Raw genomic sequence first — 21,800 nt, 5'->3', positions numbered from 1 at the left:
CTGGAGCAGGCAGACAATCTGATTTCCAGAGTTACCAGTATAATTCAAATGTCTGATTTTCAACAAAATATCACAAGGAAAGTATGGCCAATTCAAAGGAAAAAGTAAATCAACAGAAACCATCCCTGAGAAAGACCAGATAGTGGACTTATTAGAAGAATACTTTAGAACAACTGTCTTAAAGATGCTCAAAGAGCTATCGGAAGATGAAAATAAAGTCAAGAAAACAATGTAGGAATAATTTGTAAATATTAGTAAAGAGAAGACATAAAAAGGAACTAAAAAAAAATTCTGGAACCAAAAAGTACAATAATTGAAATGAAAAATTCACTAGAGGGAGTCAGAAGCAGATTTGAGAAAGAAAAAGAAAGAAACTTATAGAAAAGATGATTGAAATTATCGAGTTGAGTAACAGAAAGAAAAAAAACTGAAGAAAAGTGAATAGAGCCTGCAGAACCTGTGAGATACTGTAAAGAAGACGGACATATGCCTCGTGGGAGTCTCATAGGAGAACAGAGAGACAAAGGGGCAGGGAGATTATCTGAAGAAGTAACGGCCAAAACCTTCTCACGTGTGATGAAATACACAAATATTAATATCCGAGAAGCTCAATGAACACCAAGTAGAATGTGCACAAAAAGGTGCACATTGAGACACATTTAATGAAACTGTCAAAGACAAAGACAAAGAGAGAGTCTTGAAAGCATTAAGAGAGAAGTGACTCATCACATATAAGAGAGAGATCTTAAATAAGAGCATGTGGAGATTTCTCATCCGAAACCTGAGAGGCCAGTATACAGTGGGTTGATACATTTAAAAGGCTGCAAGAAGAAGAAGAAGGAAAAAAAAAAAACCTTGTCAACCAAGAATACTTCATCTGCCAAAACTGTCCTTCAAAAATGAGAGAGAAATTAAGACACCCTCAGATAAACAAAAGCTGAAGGAATTCATTACCAGTAGACCTGCCCTGCAGGAAATGCTACAGGGAGTCCTTCAGGTTGAAATGAAAGGACACTAGGCACTAACTCAAATCCATATGAAGAAATAAATATTTATAGTAAAGATAAATACATGGGAAATTATAAAAGCTAGTAAATTGTAAGTGGAATACCACTTTTTTTTCCCTACATGATTTAAAAGACTAATGCATAGAAAAATTATTAGCCTATGTTTTTGAACACACAGTGCATAAAGATGTAATTTTGTGACATCAGTAACTGAAGGGGGTTGGGGAATGGAGCTGTATGGAAACAGTTTTGTATGTTATTGAAGTTAAGATGGTGTTAGAACCTTAGGATGTTAAATGTAATCCCTATGGTAACCACAAAGAAATTAAAATGTCTCACTACAAAAAAATCCACTAAGCACAAAAGAAGACAACAATGCAAGTACTGAGGGACAAAAAGCTATAAGGTATATAGAAAACAAATAACAAATGATACTTTATTTTTACTTTTATTTTTTATTGAATAGATTTGACAGTAAGACATCGTGTAAGTTTAAGTTATATAGCATGTTACTTTGAAACATTTACATATTGTAGTATGATGGCTGATGAGGCTATTATTTCTCACATCACGTAATTATAGTACAAAATTATTGTCTATATTCATTTCATTATACTGTGCATTAGATCACTATGGCTTCTTTACTACTTGTTGACAAGTTTGTACCCTTAAACACCATCACTCTTATCCCTATTCCCATCCCCTGGTAACGACCATTTCACTGTTTTATTACACGTTTAATTTTTTTTAGATTTCACATATAAATGATATCATTCAGTACTTTCTGACTTATCTTGCTTAGCATAATGTACTTAAGGTTTATCCATGTTGTCACAAATGGGAGGATATCCTCCTTTCTCATGGCTGAATGATATTCTATCATATATACATACCACTTTTTTTGTCCATTTATCCGTTGATGGGCATTTGGGTACCATATCTTGGTTATTGTGAATAATGCTGCAATAAACATGGGAGTTCAAGTATCTCCTGGAAATCTTGTTTTCATTTTCTTCGGGTATATACCCAAAAGTGTAATTGCTGGATCATATTTCTATTTTTAATTTTTTCCCTTTTTTTACAAATTGAGGTATAGTCGATTTACAATATTTTATAAGTTTCTGGTACACAACACAGTGATTCACAATTTTTAAAGGTTATATACCATTTATAGTTATTATACATTCCCTGTGCTGTGCAATATATCCTTGTAGCTAATTTATTTTATGCATAGTAGTTTGTACCTCTTAATCCCCTAACCCTCCTCGCTTCCCTCTCCCCATTGGTAACCACAAGGTTGTTCTCTAGATCTGTGAGTCTGTTTCTTCTTGTTATATTCACTAGTTTATTTTTTACATTCCACATGTAAGTGATATCATACAGTATTTGTCTTTCTCTGACTTATCTCACTAAGCAAGATACCCTCCAAGTCCATCCATGTTGTTGCAAGTGGCAAAATTTCATTCTTTTTTATGGCTGAGTAGTATTCCATTGTGTGTGTGTGTGTGAATGTGTGTGTGTGTGTATGTGTATGTATTCATTCCACATCTTTATCCATTCATGTGTTGGTGGACACTTAGGTTGCTTCCATATCATGGCTATTGAAAATAATGCTGCTAGAAACTTTGGGTTGCATATATCTTTTGAATTGATTGTTTCAGTTTCTTCAGATATAAACCAGGAGTGGAATTGCTGGATCATATGGTAGTACCATTTTTAGTTTTCTGAGGAATCTTCATACTGTTTTTACAGTGGCTGCACCAATTTACATTTCCACCAGCAGTATTTGAGGGTTCCCTTTTCTCCACATCCTCACCAGCATTTGTTTTCTCTTCTCTTTTTGATAATAGTCATCCTAACAGGTGTGATGTGATATCCCATGTGGTTCTGATTTGGATTTCTCTGACAATTAATGCTGTTGAGCACCTTTTCATGTGCCTGTTGGCCACCTGTATGTCTTCTTTGGAGAAATGTCTGTTCAGGTCTTCTGTCCACTTTTAGTTTGTTTCTTTTTTCTGGTTGGTTTTTTTTTTTTGATACTGAATTGTATGAGTTGTATATATATTTTGGATATTAACCCCTTATCAGTCACATCATTTGCAAATATTTCTCCCATTCAGTAGGTTGTATTTTCCTTTTTGCTGTGCAAAAGCTTTTAAGTTTAATTACGTTTTAGTTATTTATTTTTGTTTTTGTTTCCTTTGCCTTAGGAGGTAGATCTAAAAAAATATTGCTACAATTTATGTCAAAGAGTGTTCTTCCCATGTTTTCTTTTAGGAGTTTTATGGTCTCCAGTCTTACATTTAGGTCTTTAATCCATTTTGAGTTTATTTTTGTATATGGTATTAGAAAATGTTCTAATTTCATTCTTTTACACATAGTGGCCCAGTTTCCCCAGCACCATGTATTGAAGAAACTGTCTTTTCTCCATTGTATATTCTTGCCTCCTTTGTTGTAGATTAATTGAATTTAAGTGTGTGGGTTTTTTTCTATGCTCTCTATTCTGTTCAACTGATCTATCTGTCTGTTTTTGTGCCAGTACAATATTTGATTACTGTAGTTTTGTAGTATAGTCTGAAGCCAGGGATCATACCTCCAGCTCTATTCTTTCAACATTTGAAGAACCTCCATATTGTTTTCCATAATGGTTGGACCAAGTTACATTCTCACCAACAATGTATATATGTTCCCTTTTCACCACATCCTCACCAGCACTTGCTGTCTCTTCTTGATGAAAGCCATTCTAACAGGTGTGAGGTGATATCTCATTGTGGTATTGATTTTCATTTCTCTGACGATTAGTAAGGTTGAACATTTTTTCATGTGTCTGTTGGTCATTTTGATGTCCTCTTTGGAAAAATGTCTAGTTAGTTCTTCGCCCATTTAAAAAATTGGATTTTGTTGTTGTTACTGAGTTCTTTATATATTTTGGATATTAACCACTTATTGGATATATGGTTTGCAAAATTTTCCTCCCATTCTGTAGGTTTTTTCATTTTGTTAACTGTTTCTTTTGCTATGCAGAAGCTTTTGCATTTGATGTAGTTACACTGTTATTATTTTTTTTTGGTATGCGGGCCTCTCACTGTTGTGGCCTCTCCCGTTGCGGAGCACAGGCTCCAGACGCGCAGGCTCAGTGGCCACGGCTCATGGGGCCAGCCACTCTGTGGCATGTGGGATCTTCCCGGACCAGGGCACGAACCCGTGTCTCCTGTATTGGCAGGTGGACTCTCAAACACTGCGCCACCAGGGAAGCCCGATGTAGTTACATTATTGATGAGCTTCTTCCCTATGTTTTATTCTAGGAGTTTTATGTTATCAGGTCTTATGTTTAAGTCTTTGATCCGTTTTGAGTTAATTTTTGTGAACAGTATGAGACAGGGGTCCAATTTCGTTGTTCTGCATGTATTTCTCCACTTTTCCCAGCAAGATTTGTTTTGTTTTGTTTTGTGTTTTTTTGCGGTACGCGGGCCTCTCACTGTCGTGGCCTCTCCCGCTGTGGAGCACAGGCTCCGAATGCACAGGCTCAGCGGCCATGGCTCACAGGCCCAGCCCCTCTGCGGCATGTGGGATCTTCCCGGACCGGGGCACGAACCTGTGTCCCCTGCATTGGCAGGCGGATTCTCAACCACTGCGCCACCAGGGAAGCCCCCAGCAAGATTATTTGAAGAGACTATCCTTTATCCATTGGGTATTCTTGGCTCCCATGTTGAATAATGGTTGACAGTATATAGCAGGATTTGATTTGGGGGCTTTATTTTGTTTCACTGGTTAGTGTGTCTCTTTTTGTGCCAGTACCATACTGTTTTCCTTACTATGGCTTTGTAGTATAATTTGAAATCTGTAACTGTAATACCTCTGACTCTGTTCTTTTTTTTCTCAGGATTGCTTTGGCTATTTGGGGTCTTTTGTGGTTCCATACAAATTTTAGGATTGTTTCTTCTACTTCGGTGAAGAATGGCTTTGGTATTTTGGTGGGAGTTACACTGAATGTGTAGATGGCTTTGAGTACTGTGGCCATTTTAACAATATTAATTTTTCCAGTCCATGGACAAGGGATGTCTTTCCATTTATTTGTGTCATCTTTAAATTCTTTCAGCAAAGCCTTGTAGTTTTCATTGAACAGCTCTTTCACTTCCTTGGTTAAATTTATTCTAAAGTGTTTTATTATTTTTGATGCTATTGTGAATGGGATGGTTTTATTTCTTTTTCAGATGCTTCATCATTAGTGTAAAGGAATACAGTTGCTTTCTGTATGTTGATTCAACCACTTTACTAAAATCATTGATTAATTCCAACAGTTTTATGACTGACTCTTTGGGATTTTTCTATATATAAGGTCATATAATCATCAAATAGTGAAAATTTTACTTCTTTCTTTCTGATTCAGATACGTTTTATTTTGTTGTTTGCCTATTTGCTCTAGCTAGGATTTCCAGTACTATTTTGAATAGAAGTGGTGAGAGTGGCATCCTTGTCTTGTTCTTGATTTTAGAGGAAACACTTCAGTTTTTCTCCACTGAGTTGAAGAAAATGTTGGCTGTGGGTTTGTGATATATGGCCCTTATTATGTTGAAGTATGTTCCTTTTATACCTAATCTGTTAAGGGTTTTTATCACGAAAGGCGTTGTATTTTGTCAAATACTTTTTCTGTTTCTAGTGAGTTGATTCCTTCATTTTCATCTTTCATTTTATTAATGTGATGTACTTATTGATTTGCATATGTTGAATCATCCTTGCATCCCGGGGATAAATACCACTTGGTCATGGTGCATAATCCTTTTAAAGTGTTCTTGAATTTGGTTTGCTAATTTTTTTGAGAATTTATACATCAATATACATCAGGGATATTCGTCTATAGTTTTCTTTTCTTGTGGTATCCTTATCCGGTTTTGGTATCATAATGTTGGCTTTGTAGGATGAGTTTGGAAGTGTTCCCTTCTCAGTAATTTAGAAGAATTTGAGGAGGATTGGTGTTAATTCTTCTCTAAATGTTTGTTAAGATTCTCTAGTGAAGCCGTTTGGTTCTGGAATTTTCTGTGTGGGGAATTTTTGATTACTGATTCAATCTCTTTAGTCATTATTGGTCTGTTCAGATTTTCTCTTTCTTCCTGATTCAGTCTTGGTAGGTTATATGGTCTAGAAATATATACATTTCTTCTAGGTTATGTAATTTGTTAGCATATAATTGTTCATAGTAGTCTCTTATGATTCTGTGTGTTTCTGCAGTATCAGTTGTAATGTCTCCTGTTTTGTGTCTAATTTTTAGTCTTCTCTATTTCATCATCAATTAGTCCAGCTAAAGTTTGGTCAGTTTTATTTATCTTTTCAAAGAACCGACCTTACTTTTGTTGTTCCTTTCTATTGTTTTTTTTCTGGTGTCTATCTCATTTATACCTTTTCTTTTTTTATTTTCCTCCTTCTGCTAATTTTGGGCTTAACTTGTTCTTTTTCTAGTCCCTTGAGGTGTAAGGTTAGGTTGTTTATCTGAGATATTGCTTATCATTTACTGTATGAATTTTTGCTGCAGGCTTGCCTCTGAGAACTGCTTTTGCTACATCCTACAATATTTTGTATGTTGTATTTTCATTTGTATTAAAATAATTTTTCATTTCCAGTTTCATTTCTTTTTTGACCCAAGGGTTGTTTAGAAGTGTGTTTTTAGTTTCCACATATTTGTAGATATTCTCACTTTTCTCATTTCTAGTTTTATATTATTGTGGTCAGAAAAGATAGCTGGATGATTTCAATCTTCTTAAATTTGCGAAGATTTTTTTTTTGTGGCCTATCACATGATTTATTCTAGAGGATGTTCCATGTGCATTTGAGAAGAATGTGTATTCTGGTGCTGTTGGACTGAATGTTCTGTATATCTATTAAGTCCATTTGTTCTAAAGTGTGGTTCAATTCAAGTATTTTCTTGTTGATTTTCTGTCTAGATGATCTATCCATTGGTGATAGAGAGGTACTGAAGTCCCCTACAATTACTGTATTGTTGTCTATTTCTCCCTTAATATCTGTTATTATTTGCGTAATATATTTTGGTGCTTGGGAGTTGGGAGCCTGTATATTTACAGTAATATATCTTCTTTTTAAATTATTATTATTTTATTGAAGTATAGTTAATTTCCAATGTTGTGTTAGTTTCAAATGTATAGCAGAGTGACTCAGTTATACATATATTAATACGTTTTATATATATATATATATAATACATATATTCTTTTCCAGATTCTTTTCCATTATAGGTTATTATAAGATATTGAGTATAGTTCCCTGTGCTATACAGTAGGTCCTTGTTGTTTATCCATTTTATATATAGTAGTGTGTATTTGTTAATCCCGATCTCCAAATTTACCTCCCCCCACTCCCCACTATCCCCTTTGGTAACCATAAGTTTGTTTTCTATGTTTGTGAGTCTATTTCTGTTTTACATATAAATTCATTTATACCATTTTTTAAGGTTCCACAAATAATGATATCATATGATGTTTGTCTTTGACTTACTTAACACAATAATCTCTATATCCATTCATGTTGCTGCAGATGGCATTATTCTTTTTTATGGCTGAGTAATATTCCATTAAATTCACACACGCACACGCACACATACACACACCGCATCTTCTTTCTCCATCTGTTGATAGACATTTAGGTTGCTTCCATGTCTTGGACATTGGAAACAGTGTTGCTGTGAACACTGGGGTATATGTATGTTTTCAAATTATAGTTTTTGTGTTTTCCAGATATATGCCCAGGAGTGGAGTTACTGGATCTTATGGTAGGTCTATTTTTAGTTTTTTAAGGAAACTTCATACTGTTTTTTATAGTGGTTGTACCAATATACATTACCACTAACAGTATAGGAGGGTCCCTTTTCTCCCCACCCTCTCCAGCATTTATTATTTGTAAACTTTTTGATGATGGCCATTCTGACCAATGTAAGGTTGGTAAAAGGCAATATGATGATCTCAAGAATAAAATTAATAAACAGAAGGAGTACTTTACCAAATAAAAATTTTAAAAGATGAACTAAGCAGAAATTCTGGAATTAAAGAACTTGATAAGTGAGAAGAATGCATTAGAAATAGAGGAGATCAGATGGAAGAGAGAATCAGTAAGCTGGAAAATAGAAAACTAGAAATGAATCAGGAGAGAGAAATCACTTTTTTAAATGTGAAAAAAATCCTATTAGAGCAATCAGACTCCATTAAAAAGCCAACAAAAGAATAAGGATATTCCAGAAGGAGAAGAGAAGGGGAAGAGGGTGACAGTTTATTTAAGGAAATAGCTGAGAACTTCCCAAACCTGGGAAAAGGAACTGGATATAGAAGTCTACAAAACTAATAGCTACCTGCCACTAAGGCTGGAAGCACGCACACACACACACACACACACACACACACACACACACACACACACACACAATGCTGGTGGTTAAAAAAAAGGGGGGGGCGGTGGAAGAGTGGCAGGAGGTTTGTACTTAGCACTTGCAGCTATGGGTGTGCCCATGGCTCAGTAGGGGCATCCTCAAGTGGGAGGGTTGTAGAGGATTGTGGGTGGTTGTCTTGCCAGAATCCTGGGGCAGACAGCAGTAGACACTTTTCTTCAGTTCTCTTGTCTACTACCTCCTTTTCCTTTCTCTCCTCCCAGTCACTGAGGTCTCTCCTCAGAGAGCAGCAGATCCCTCTAGCTGCAGATGTGCAACAGGACAGATACCATTCACTGCTTCCATTCTTTACTCAGTCTGCCAAAGAGGTTGTGCCACCAACCCCTGGACCTGCTGCTGCCTTCTGTGCTGCTGCTGGCTACACTGCAACTCCTCTTGCTCCACAGCTTCCTCCGTGGTACAATCCACCCACATTTGGGTTCACATATGGATGATCTCTTGGGTTTCCTGGTATGATGTGTGGAGGTACTCTTTTTCGGTTAGTTATGGATGTCTGATTAATTATAAATTAAAGGGGAGAGAATGCTGACATCACTGTCAGTAATAACTTTAAATATAAGTGGATCAAACCCTTCCATCAAAAGATACAGAGGCTTCGGTTGCAGCGCACGGAGAGGACTGGGGTTGGCGGTGTGAACACAGCCTGCAGGGGGTTAGTGCACCACGGCTAGCCGGGAGGGAGTCCGGGGAAAAGTCTGGACCTGCCGAAGAGGCAGGAGACATTTTCTTCCCTCTTTGTTTCCTGGTGCGCGAGGAGAGGGGATTAAGAGCGCTGCTTAAAGGAGCTCCAGAGACGGGCACTAGCCACAGCTAAAAGCGCAGACCCCAGAGAGGGGCATGAGACAGACACTGAGGCTGCTGCTGCCGCCACCAAGAAGCCTGTGTGTGAGCACAGGTCACTCTCCACACCTCCCCTCCCGGGAGCCTGTGCAGCCCGCCACGGTCCCGAGATCCAGGGACAACTTCCCCGGGAGAACGCACCGCACGCCTCAGGCTGGTGCAACGTCATGCCAGCCTCTGCCGCCAAAGGCTCGCCCCGCACTCCGTGCCCCTTCCTTCGCCCAGCCTGAGTGAGCCAGAGTCCCCGAAGCAGCTGCTCCTTTAACCCCGTCCAGTCTGAGCGAAGAACAGATGCCCTCTGGTGACCTACACGCAGAGGCGGGGCCAAATCCAAAGCTGAGCCCCGGGAGCTGTGAGAACAAAGAAGAGAAAGGGAAATCTCTCCCAGCAGCCTCAGAAGCAGCGCATTAAAGGTCCACAATCAACTTGATGTACCCTGCATCTGTGGAATACATGAATAGACAACAAACCATCCCAAATTGAGGAGCCGTGTAGATGAAAGGCTCTTGGTGCTGCAGCCAGGAGTCAGTGCTGTGCCTCTGATGTGGGAGAGCCAACTTCAGGACACTGGTACACAAGAGACATCCCAGCTCCACATAATATCAAATGGCGAAAATCTCCCAGAGATCTCCATCTCAACACCAGCACCCAGCTTCACTCAACGACCAGCAAACTACAGTGCTGGACACCCTATGCCAAACAATAGCAAGACAGGAACACAACCCCACCCATTAGCAGAGAGGCTACCTAAAATCATAATAAGTCCACAGACACCCCAAAACACACCAGCAGACGTGGACCTGCCCACCAGGGCAGCCTACACAACCCACTGAACCAACCTTAGCCACCTGGGACAGACACCAAAAACAACAGGAACTACGAACCTGCAGCCTGCAAAAAGGAGACCCCAAACACAGTAAGATAAGCAAAATGAAAAGACAGAAAAAAACACAGCAGATGAAGGAGCAAGGTAAAAACCCACCAGACCTAACAAATGAAGAGGAAATAGGCAGTCTACCTGAAAAAGAGTTCAGAATAATGATAGTAAAGATGATCCAAAATCTTGGAAATAGAATAGAGAAAATACAAGAAACATTTAACAAGGACCTAGAAGAACTAAAGAGGAAACAAGCAATGATGAACAACACAATAAATGAAATTAAAAATACTCTAGAAGGGATCAATAGCAGAATAACTGAAGCAAAAGAACGCATAAGTGACCTGGAAGATAAAATAGTGGAAATAACTACGGCAGAGCAGAATAAAGAAAAAAGAATGAAAAGAACTGAGGACAGTCTCAGAGACCTCTGGGACAACATTCGAAGTATAGGGGTTCCAGAAGAAGAAGAGAAAAAGAAAGGGACTGAGAAAATATTTGAAGAAATTATAGTTGAAAACTTCCCTAATATGAGAAAGGAAATAGTTATTCAAATCCAGGAAGCACAGAGAGTCCCATACAGGATAAATCCAAGGAGAAATACGCCAAGACACATATTAATCAAACTGTCTAAAATTAAATACAAAGAAAGCATATTAAAAGCAGCAAGGGAAAAACAACAAATAACACATAAGGGAATCCCCATAAGGTTAACAGCTGATCTTTCAGCAGAAACTCTGAAAGCCAGAAGGGAGTGGCAGGACATATTTAAAGTGATGAAGGAGAAGAACCTGCAACCAAGACTACTCTACCCAGCAAGGATCTCATTCAGATTTGATGGAGAAATTAAAACCTTTACAGACAAGCAAGAGCTGAGAGAGTTCAGCACCACCAAACCAGCTTTACAACAAATGCTAAAGGAACTTCTCTAGGCAAGAAACACAAGAGAAGGAAAAGACCTACAATAACAAAGCCAAAACAATTAAAAAAATGGGAATAGGAACATACATATCGATAATTACCTTAAATGTAAATGGACTAAATGCTCCCACCAAAAGACACAGATTGGCTGAATGGATACTAAAACAATACCCATATATATGCTGTCTACAAGAGACCCACTTCGGACCTAGAGACACATACAGACTGAAAGTAAGGGATTGGAAAAAGATATTACATGGAAATGGAAACCAAAAGAAAGCTGGAGTAGCAATTCTCATATCAGACAAAATAGACTTTAAAATAAAGACTATTAGAAGAGACAAAGAAGGACACTACATAATGATCAAGGGATCGATCCAAGAAGAAGATATAACAATTGTAAATATTTATGCACCCAGCATAGGGGCACCTGAATACATAACGCAAATGCTAACAGCCATAAAAGGGGAAATCGACGGTAACACATTCATAGTAGGAGACTTTAACACCCCACTTTCACCAATGGACAGATCATCCAAAATTAAAATAAATAAGGAAACACAAGCTTTAAATGATACATTAAACAAGATGGATTTAATTGATATTTATAGGACATTCCATCCAAAAACAACAGAATACACATTTTTCTCAAGTGCTCATGGAACATTCTCCAGGACAGATCATATCCTGGATCACAAATCAAGCCTTGGTAAATTTAAGAAAATTGAAATTGTATCAAGTATCTTTTCCAACCACAACGCTATGAGACTAGATATCAATTACAGGAAAAGATCTGTAAAAAATACAAACACATGTACGGTAACAATACACTACTTAATAACGAAGTGATCACTGAAGAAATCAAAGAGGAAATAAAAAAATACCTAGAAACAAATGACAATGGAGACACGACGACCCAAAACCTATGGGATGCAGCAAAAGCAGTTCTAAGAGGGAAGTTTATAGCAATACAATCCTACCCTAAGAAACAGGAAACATCTCAAATAAACAACTTAACCTTGCACCTAAAGCAATTACAGAAAGAACAAAAAAACCCCAAAGTTAGCAGAAGGAAAGAAATCATAAAGATCAGATCACAAATAAATGAAAAAGAAATGAAGGAAACGACAGCAAAGATTAATAAAACTAAAAGCTGGTTCTTTGAGAAGATAAACAAAATTGATAAACCATTAGCCAGACTCATCAAGAAAAAAAGGGAGAAGACTCAAATCAATAGAATTAGAAATGAAAAAGAAGTAACAACTGACACTGCAGAAATACAAAGGATCACAAGAGATTACTACAAGCAACTCTATGCCAATAAAATGGACACCTGGAAGAAATGGACAAATTCTTAGAAATGCACAACCTGCTGAGACTGAACCAGGAAGAAATAGAAAATATGAACAGACCAATCACAAGCACTGAAATTGAAACTGAGATTAAAAATCTTCCAACAAACAAAACCCCAGGACCAGACGGCTTCACAGGCGAATTCTACCAAACATTTAGAGAAGAGCTAACACCTATCCTTCTCAAACTCTTCCAAAATATAGCAGAGGGAGGAACACTCCCAAATTCATTCTACGAGGCCACCATCACCTTAATACCAAAACCAGACAAGGATGTCACAAAGAAAGAAAACTACAGGCCAATATCACTGATGAACATAGATGCAAAAATCCTCAACAAAATTCTAGCAAACAGGATCCAACAGCACATTAAAAGGATCATACACCATGATCAAGTGGGGTTTATTCCAGGAATGCAAGGATTCTTCAATATATGCAAATCAATAATGTGATACACCATATTAACAAATTGAAGGAGAAAAACCATATGATCATCTCAGTAGATGCAGAGAAAGCTTTTGACAAAATTCAGCACCCATTTATAACAAAAACCCTGCAGTGAGTAGGCACAGAGGGAACTTTCCTCAACATAATAAAGGCCATATATGACAAACCCACAGCCAACATTGTCCTCAGTGGTGAAAAACTGAAAGCATTTCCACTAAGATCAGGAACAAGACAAGGTTGCCCACTCTCACCACTCTTATTCAACATAGTTTTGGAAGTTTCAGCCACAGCAATCAGAGAAGAAAAGGAAATAAAAGGAATCCAAATCGGAAAAGAAGAAGTAAAGCTGTCAATGTTTGCAGATGACATGATCCTATACATAGAGAATCCTAAAGGTGCTACCAGAAAACTACTAGAGCTAATCAATGAATTTGGTAAAGTAACAGGATACAAAATTAATGCACAGAAATCTCTGGCATTCCTATATACTAATGATGAAAAATCTGAAAGTGAAATCAAGAAAACACTCCCATTTACCACTGCAACAAAAAGAATAAAATATCTAGGAATAAACTTATCTAAGGAGACAAAAGACCTGCATGCAGAAAATTATAAGACACTGATGAAAGAAATTAAAGATGATATAAATAGATGGAGAGATATACCATTTTCTTGGATTGGAAGAATCAACATTGTGAAAATGACTCTACTACCCAAAGCAATCTACAGATTCAATGCAATCCCTATCAAACTACCACTGGCATTTTTCACAGAACTAGAACAAAAAATTTCACAATCTGTATGGAAACACAAAAGACCCCGAATAGCCAAAGCAATCTTGAGAACGAAAAATGGAGCTGGAGCAATCAGGCTCCCTGACTTCAGACTATACTACAAAGCTACAGTTATCAAGACAGTATGGTACTGGCACAAAAACAGAAAGATCAATGGAACAGGATAGAAAGCCCAGCGATAAACCTATGTACATATGGTCACCTTATCTTTGATAAAGGAGGCAGGAATGTACAGTGGAGGAAGGACAGCCTCTTCAATAAGTGGTGCTGGGAAAACTGGACAGGTACATGTAAAAGAATGAGATTAGATCACTTCCTAACACCATACACAAAAATAAGCTCAAAATGCATTAAAGACGTAAATGTAAGGCCCGAAATTATCAAACTCTTAGAGGAAAACATAGGTAGGACACTCTATGACATAAATCACAGCAAGATCCTTTTTGACCCACCTCCTAGAGAAATGGAAATAAAAACAAAAATAAACAAATGGGACCTAATGAAACTTCAAATCTTTTGCACAGCAAAGGAAACCATAAACAAGACCAAAAGACAACCCTCAGAATGGGAGAAAATATTTGCAAATGAAGCAACTGACAAAGGATAATTTCCAAAATTTACAAGCAGCTCATGCAGCTCAATAACAAAAAATCAAACAACCCAATCCAAAAATGGGTAGAAGACGTAAATAGACTTTTCTTCAAAGAAGACATACAGACTGCCAACAGACACATGAAAGAATGCTCAACATCATTAATCATTAGAGAAATGCATATCAAAACTACAATGAGATATCATCTCACACCAGTCAGAATGGCCATCATCAAAAAATCTAGGAACAATAAATGCTGGAGAGGGTGTGGAGAAAAGGGAACACTCTTGCATTGCTGGTGGGAATGTGAATTGGTACAGCCACTATGGAGAACAGTATGGAGGTTCCTTAAAAAACTACAAATAGAACTACCATATGACCCAGCAATCCCATACTGGGCATATACCCTGAGAAAACCATAATTCAAAAAGAGTCATGTACCAAAATGTTCATTGCAGCTCTATTTACAATAGCCCGGAGATGGAAGCAACCTAAGTGTCCATCATCGGATGAATGGATAAAGAAGATGTGGCACATATATACAATGGAATATTACTCAGCCTTAAAAAGAAACGAAATTGAGCTATTTGTAATGAGGTGGATAGATGTAGAGTCTGTCATACAGAGTGAAGTAAGTCAGAAAGAGAAAGACAAATACCGTATGCTAACACATATATATGGAATCTAAAAGAAAAAGGTTATGAAGAACCTAGGAGTAAGACAGGAATAAAGACACAGACCTACTAGAGAATGGACTTGAGGATATGGGGAGGTGGAAGAGTAAACTGTGACAAAGTGAGAGAGTGGCATGGACATATATACGAAACGTAAAACAGATAGCTAGTGGGAAGCAGGCACGTAGCACAGGGAGATCAGCTCGGTGCTTTGTGACCTAGAGGGGTGGGATAAGGAGGGTGGGAGGGACGGAGATGCAAGAGGGAAGAGATATAGGAACATATGTGTATGTATAACTGATTCACTTTGTTATAAAGCAGAAACTAATACACCACTGTAAAGCAATTATACTCCAATAAAGATGTAAAAAAAAAAACCCAGCAGTCTCAAAGCCATAAGTATTGTCAAAAGAAAAAAAATCAGAATAGACATAACCTAATAATACAGTGAGACTTTTTCAAGAAAATTAAAAAAAAACAAACAAAAGATACAGACTGGCAGAAACAAACAAACAAAAATGATCCAACTATATACTGTTTATAAGACTCACTTTAGATCCAAAGACAGAAACAGGTTAAAAGTGAAAGGACCAAGAAAAAAAAAAGTGAAAAGACAGAAAAGGATATTCCGTGCAAACAGCAACCAAAGACAGCAGGGGCAGCTATAATAATATCAGACAAAATAGTATTATTTAAATCAAAAATGGTTACAAAAGACAATGAAGGATATTATATATTAATAAAAGATTCAATAGAACAAGAAAGTAAAATAATTATAAACTTCATTAATGTATCTAATAACAGGACATCAAAATACATAAAGCAAAAAAATGACAGAAGAAACAGTTTTAAAATAGTTGGAAACTTCAATATCTCATTCTCCACAATGGATAGAAAAGACAGGTAGAAGATAAGTACAAAAATAGAGGACTTACGGACTTCCCTGGTGGTGCAGTGGTTAAGAATCTGCCTGCCAATGCAGGGGACATGGGTTCGATCCCTGGTCTGGGAAGATCCCACAAGCTGTGGAACAACTAAGCCTTGTGCCACAACTACTGAGCCTGTGCTCTAGAGCCCAGGCACCACAGCTACTGAGCCCACGCACCACAACTGCTGAAACCTGCGTGCCCTAGAGCCTGTGCGCTGCAACTACTGAGCCCATACGCCTCAACTACTGAAGCCCACGCACCCTAGAGCTTGCATGCCACAACTACTGAGCCCACATGCCTCAACTACTGAAGCCTGTGCACTCTAGGGCCTGCATGCCACAACTACTGAGCCCGCATGCTGCAACTACTGAAGCCCACGCAGCTAGAGCCTGTGCTTCACAATAAGAGAAGCCACTGCAGTGAGAAGCCTGTGCACCACAATGAAGAGTAGCCCCTGCTTGCCACAACTAGAGAAAGCCCGCGTGCCACAACTAGAGAAAGACCGCGTGCAGCAACAAAGACGCAATGCAGCCAAAAAAAAAAAAAAAAGACAAAGACTTGTTTTCTTTGTCAGGAGAAAGAAAACAATACAATAAACCAACTAGATCAAACATAAATATACAGAACATTCTACCCCAAAATAACAGAATATACATACTTCTCAGGGGCATATGGGACATTCTCCAGGGTAGATCATATGTATACTAGGCTATAAATCGTCTTAATAGATTTTTTAAAAATTTATTTATTTTCAGTATCTGCAAATCAATCAGTGTGATACACCACATTAACAAACTGAACAATAAAAACCATATGATCATCTCAGTAGATGCAGAAAAAGCTTTTGAGAAAATTCAGTGGAATGGGATAGGAAGCTCAGAAATAAACCCAGACACCTATGGTCAATGAGTCCGTGACAAAGGAGGTAAGAATATATAATGGAGAAAAGACAGTCTCTTCAATAAGTGGTGCTGGGAAAACTGGACAGCTACATGTAAAAGAATGAAGTTAGAACACTCCCTAACACCATACACAAAAATAAACTCCAAATGGATTAAAGACTTAAATGTAAGACCAGACACTATAAAACTTTCAGAGGAAAACATAGGACAAACACTCTTTGACATAAACCACAGCAAGATCTTTTTTGACCCATCTCCTAGAGTAACAGAAATTAAAACAAAAATAAACAAATGGGACTTAATTAAACTTAAAAGCTTTTGCACAGCAAAGGAAACCATAAAGAAAACGAAAAGACAACCCATAGAATGGGAGAAAATATTTTCAAACAAAGCAAACTACAAAGGGATTAATCTCCAAAATATACAAAGAGCTCAAATACCTCAATACCAAAAACAAAACCCCCCAAAAAACAACCCAATCCCCAAATGGGCAGAAGACCTAAATACACATTTCTCCAAAGAAGATATACAGATTGCCAACAAACACATGAAAGGATGCTCAACATCACTAATCATTAGAGAAATGCAAATCAAAACTACAATGAGGCATCACCTCACACCAGTCAGAATGGCCATCATCAAAAGGTCTACAAACAATAAATGCTGGAGAGTGTGTGGAGAAAAGGGAACCCTCTTCCACTGTTGGTGGGAATGTAAATGGTACAGCCACTATGGAGAACAGTATGGAGGTTCCTTAAAAAACTAAAAATAGAGTTACCATATGACCCAGCAATCCCACTACTGGGCATATATCTGGAGAAAACCATAATTAAACAGATACATGCACCCCAATGTTTATTGCAGCACTATATCCAATAGCCAAGACATGGAAACAAACTAAATGTCCACTGACAGAGAAATGGATAAAGAAAATGTGCTACATTTTTACAATGGAATATTACTCAGCCACAAAAGGGAACAAAATAATGCCATTTGCAACAACATGGATGGACCTAGAGATTATCATACTAAATGAAGTAAGTCAGACAGAGAAAGACAAATATCATATAATATCACTCATATGTGGAATCTAATTTTAAAAATGATACAAATGAACTTATTTACAAAACAGACTTACAGATATTGAAAACAAATTTATGGTTACCAAAGGGGAAACGTGGTGGGGAGTGATGAATCAGGAGCTTGGGATTAACATACACACACTACTTACTCTACATAAGATAGATAACCAACAAGGACCCTAGTATATGGCACAGGGAATTCTACTCAATATTCTGTGATAACCTATATAAGCAAAGAATCTGAAAAAGAATGAATATACATATATGTATAACTGAATCCCTCTGCTGAACATCTGAAGCTGTACATCTGAAACTAACACAAAATTGTAAATCAACTATAATTCAATAAAATAAAAAAAAAACCCCATGCACCTATGGTCAATTAATCCATGACAAACAAGACAAGAATATACAATGGAGAAAACACAGTCTTTTCAATAAGTGGTGCTGGGAAAACTGGACAGCAACATGTAAAAGAATGAAATTAGAACATTCTCTAACACCACACACAAAAATAAACTCAAAATGGATCAAAGACCTAAATGTAAGGCCGGACACTATAAAACTTAGAGGAAAACATAGGCAGATCACTTTTTTACATAAATCGCAGCAATATCTTTTTTGATCCACTTCCTAGAGTAATAAAAATAAACAAATAGGACCTAATTAAACTCAAAATCTTTTGCAAAGCAAAGGAAACCATAAATAAAAAGACAAGACAACCCTCAGAATGGGAGAAAATATTTGCAAATGAAACAACCAACAGGGGATTAATCTCCAAAATATACAAACAGCTCATGCAGCTCAATATCTAAAAAACAAACAACCCGATCCAAAAAATGGGCAGAAGAGTGATACCTCCACATATGTTCTTCTTTCTCAAGACTGATTTGGCTATTTGGGGTCATTTATGGTTCCATACAAATTTTACGATTTTTTTCTACTTGAAAACGCCATGGGAATTTTGATAGGGATTGCATTGAATCTGTAGATTACTTCGGGTGGTATGGATATTTTAACAATATTTATTTGTCTGATCCATGAATGTGGAATTTTTTCCATTTGTTGGTGTCTTCTTCATTTTCTTTCGCCAAAGACTTGTAGTTTCAGTGTACAAATCTTTCACCTTCTTGGTTAAATATATTCCTAACTACTTTAATTTTTTTGATGCTCTTATAGCATTTTTAACTGGTTGGAATTTTGAAATCTGGCAAATAGAGAAACCATCTTCATGGGTCATTCCATCTCAAACCATCATACAGTTCCTACATCTAAGAATTTTCTCCCTAGAATTACCACTTTAGTTTGATCTAAAGAGCAAGCTCCACTCAAATCTGACCTACTTAGACCAAAGTCTCACTTGCAGACACCTCATGCTGGAGGAAAAGCAGTGTGCTGGCTTCTCAGCTCTCAGCTGTGAGGAATCCTAGGTTACCCTGGTAATGAGGCAGAAAACTGCAAAAAGCCTGACCAGCAAAGCAGAAAGGAGGCCAAAGAAAGACCAACTAATTTATAAAATGAACGATACTATTGGATCTCATACAATGAAATACTGTAAACTTAATAAAAACTCCGTAAGGTTCATGATTGTATAATATTTATAAAAATAAGTCCTCTATGTTGTAAAATACTAGCTACTAATTAAAACTAAAGAGTGCTCAAACTAATGTGGTTTACATCCAAACAGTATTTACAAACAGGACTTTTGTGAATGTAGTTCTTCCTTGGCCCTGTATTTTGTGGAGTTCTGACACTTTGCTCTCATGATTCTGACGTACTGCAGGATTATGCCTTGGTTTTCTTTTACCATCACTCTTTTATTTTTGAATATCAATCAGTCACATTTTAATATTACCCTTGCACTTTAACATATATCTCCATCTGATCATGTTTCAGTATAAAGTGTTTTATCATCATCATTCCTTTTAAAAGAGGTTCCAGGAATACACTTTTAATAAAACAGGATTTTAAGAACAAAAAATGGTAACCAGGAGACAAAGGGTGCTTTGACAGTATGCCTAGATTTATGCATTAAAACAAACTAATTAAAAAATGAAGTTTAAGTGGCATTTTGTTTTCAGTTTTTAAACATTTTTAACAATTACTTTAGCCAGAACCCCTGAATTTGTCCACAAACACCATGGGTCCAATTAGCTTATCTTCAAAAGCATCTTTTCAATAGACAATTGGCTAAGAAATAAAACAAAGAAGACAACATTCAAAATGTGTACCCCAGTCCCATTTTGGAGGCATTTAGTGAACAAGAGTCTCTATTGCATACTAAGCAGGCAGGTCACAATTGGCCCAGAAGTCCTAAATAATGATGATTTGCCTCTGAAATTTCCCTTATGGTTTTACAATGTTCCATTTAGACACACAGCAGTCCAGAACCAATACTAATCCAGCAGCGTTTTTCAAGTAATCGAGAGTATATTTTTCAAAAACAATCTATGCATAATACTGTAATTAGGGTACAAAGGAATTGAAAGCTTAACAAAACCTTACCGAAACGAGAGTCTGCACAAAATCAAGAAGATCATAGAAATATTTAGTATTGTATCTCATTTTCTGTTAAAACTTTCAAAAGCTACTGAACACAAAAAGCTTCAAACATGAAAAGGGAAGTCGAAGTCTTGATTTTTGTTCTGAAAATTTTCATTCTTAAAATATTACACGAGAGCTTCCCTGGTGGCGCAGTGGTTAAGAATCTGCCTGCCAACGCAGGGGACACGGGTTCGAGCCCTGGTCCGGGAAGATCCCACATGCCGCGGAGCAACTAAACTCATGCGCCACAACTACTGAGCCTGTGCTCTAGAGCCTGCAAGCCACAACTACTGAGCCTGTGAGCCACAACTACTGAGCCCGTGAGCCACAACTACAGGAGCCCGCATGCCTAGAGCCCGTGCTCCGCAGCAAGAGAAGCCACCACAATGAGAAGCCTGCGCACCGCAACGAAGAGTAGCCTCCGCTCGCCACAACTAGAGAAAGCCTGCTTGCATTAACAAAGACCCAACGCAGTCAAGAAAATAAAATAAATTTATAAAAAAAAATTACACTAACATGAAAAATAATTTATGTTGAATTCTCCACATACGAACCATAATCTTCTATTCAAAAATGTTGATACTTCATTTCTTTACTAAATATCTTGTGATGTCTGATCCATGCTTTGATGCTAGAGATCGTCTTCTCACCTGACTTCTTTCCTTGGCTTGTCTTGCAGTTCTCTAAGAGTTAAAAAAAAAAATGCATGTGTACACATGTTAAAAAAAAAAGTACTGGCTACAGAAACTCAAAAACTCTTTGTATTCTGTTAAAAAAATATACATTATCAACACACTCATTTACCAGTGCTTTGCAATGAGGGGGTTACTAAGCCACAAGCAGAGGACTCCAGTAGCTCTGAGGTCGTAGGTTCACTTAGGACCAGATGCTGAGGAGAAAATGCACAGCTTTGGGGGCTGTCTTGCTACCCAGTGAGATGGTAAATACCTCATTTGTGGACTAGGGGAGGCCATGATTCCCCTCACCCACATGGCAATTTCCCAGACTGTAGTGTGTGCAGGGCCCACCCACCTCCTGTTCTCTGGGCTCTGAAGCCTTTCCCAACCCAACAGCCAAGCCAACGCAAAAAACCAAAACGAGATAGAACAGAACTGGATTCTTCTGCTGCTCCCACAAATAAAGTTTTTCATAAGACTCTGAAAAAGTGATTACAGAGGGTGCAACATTCTCTTTTGCTATATCTTCATTTTCTTATAGGTCTTGAATGTGCTAATAATTTGCACAGCTGAGAAATCAGATGACTTTTTTTCCCCAGCTGAAGTCCATGTACATGTGAAGTGATCCAGGTGGAAGGGGTAAGGAGAGAAAAAAGGTTAAAACTAAAAATAAATAAAAAGCCCTGCTTATGAGATGATCCCGTTTATGTAA

At 37.5% G+C, this 21,800-nt stretch overlaps 1 protein-coding gene and 1 long non-coding RNA gene across 2 annotated transcripts in view; one reads left to right on the top strand and one right to left on the bottom strand.

The window, feature by feature from the left end:
* The window catches only part of LOC132522406 (uncharacterized), a 39,036-nt gene that overhangs the window by 12,936 nt on the left and 4,300 nt on the right, over window positions 1–21,800 (top strand). The window contains exons 2-3 of the long non-coding RNA XR_009541193.1: window positions 7,754–7,788; window positions 21,630–21,727. This is a non-coding gene — a long non-coding RNA (uncharacterized LOC132522406). The remainder of the gene's footprint in view (window positions 1–7,753; window positions 7,789–21,629; window positions 21,728–21,800) is intronic.
* Window positions 19,530–21,800, bottom strand: part of ZRANB3 (zinc finger RANBP2-type containing 3) — a 269,676-nt gene continuing 267,405 nt past the window's right edge. The window contains exon 21 of the mRNA XM_060152984.1: window positions 19,530–21,094. Within this exon, the coding sequence (XP_060008967.1) occupies window positions 20,996–21,094 (99 nt within the window). The 3' untranslated portion in view covers window positions 19,530–20,995. The remainder of the gene's footprint in view (window positions 21,095–21,800) is intronic.

The sequence above is a fragment of the Lagenorhynchus albirostris genome, chromosome 6, assembly GCF_949774975.1.
Source record: "Lagenorhynchus albirostris chromosome 6, mLagAlb1.1, whole genome shotgun sequence".
NCBI lineage: Eukaryota > Metazoa > Chordata > Mammalia > Artiodactyla > Delphinidae > Lagenorhynchus > Lagenorhynchus albirostris.
The sequence above is the reverse complement of the archived record's forward strand: the minus strand, read 5'-3'. Positions and strand labels throughout refer to the sequence as shown.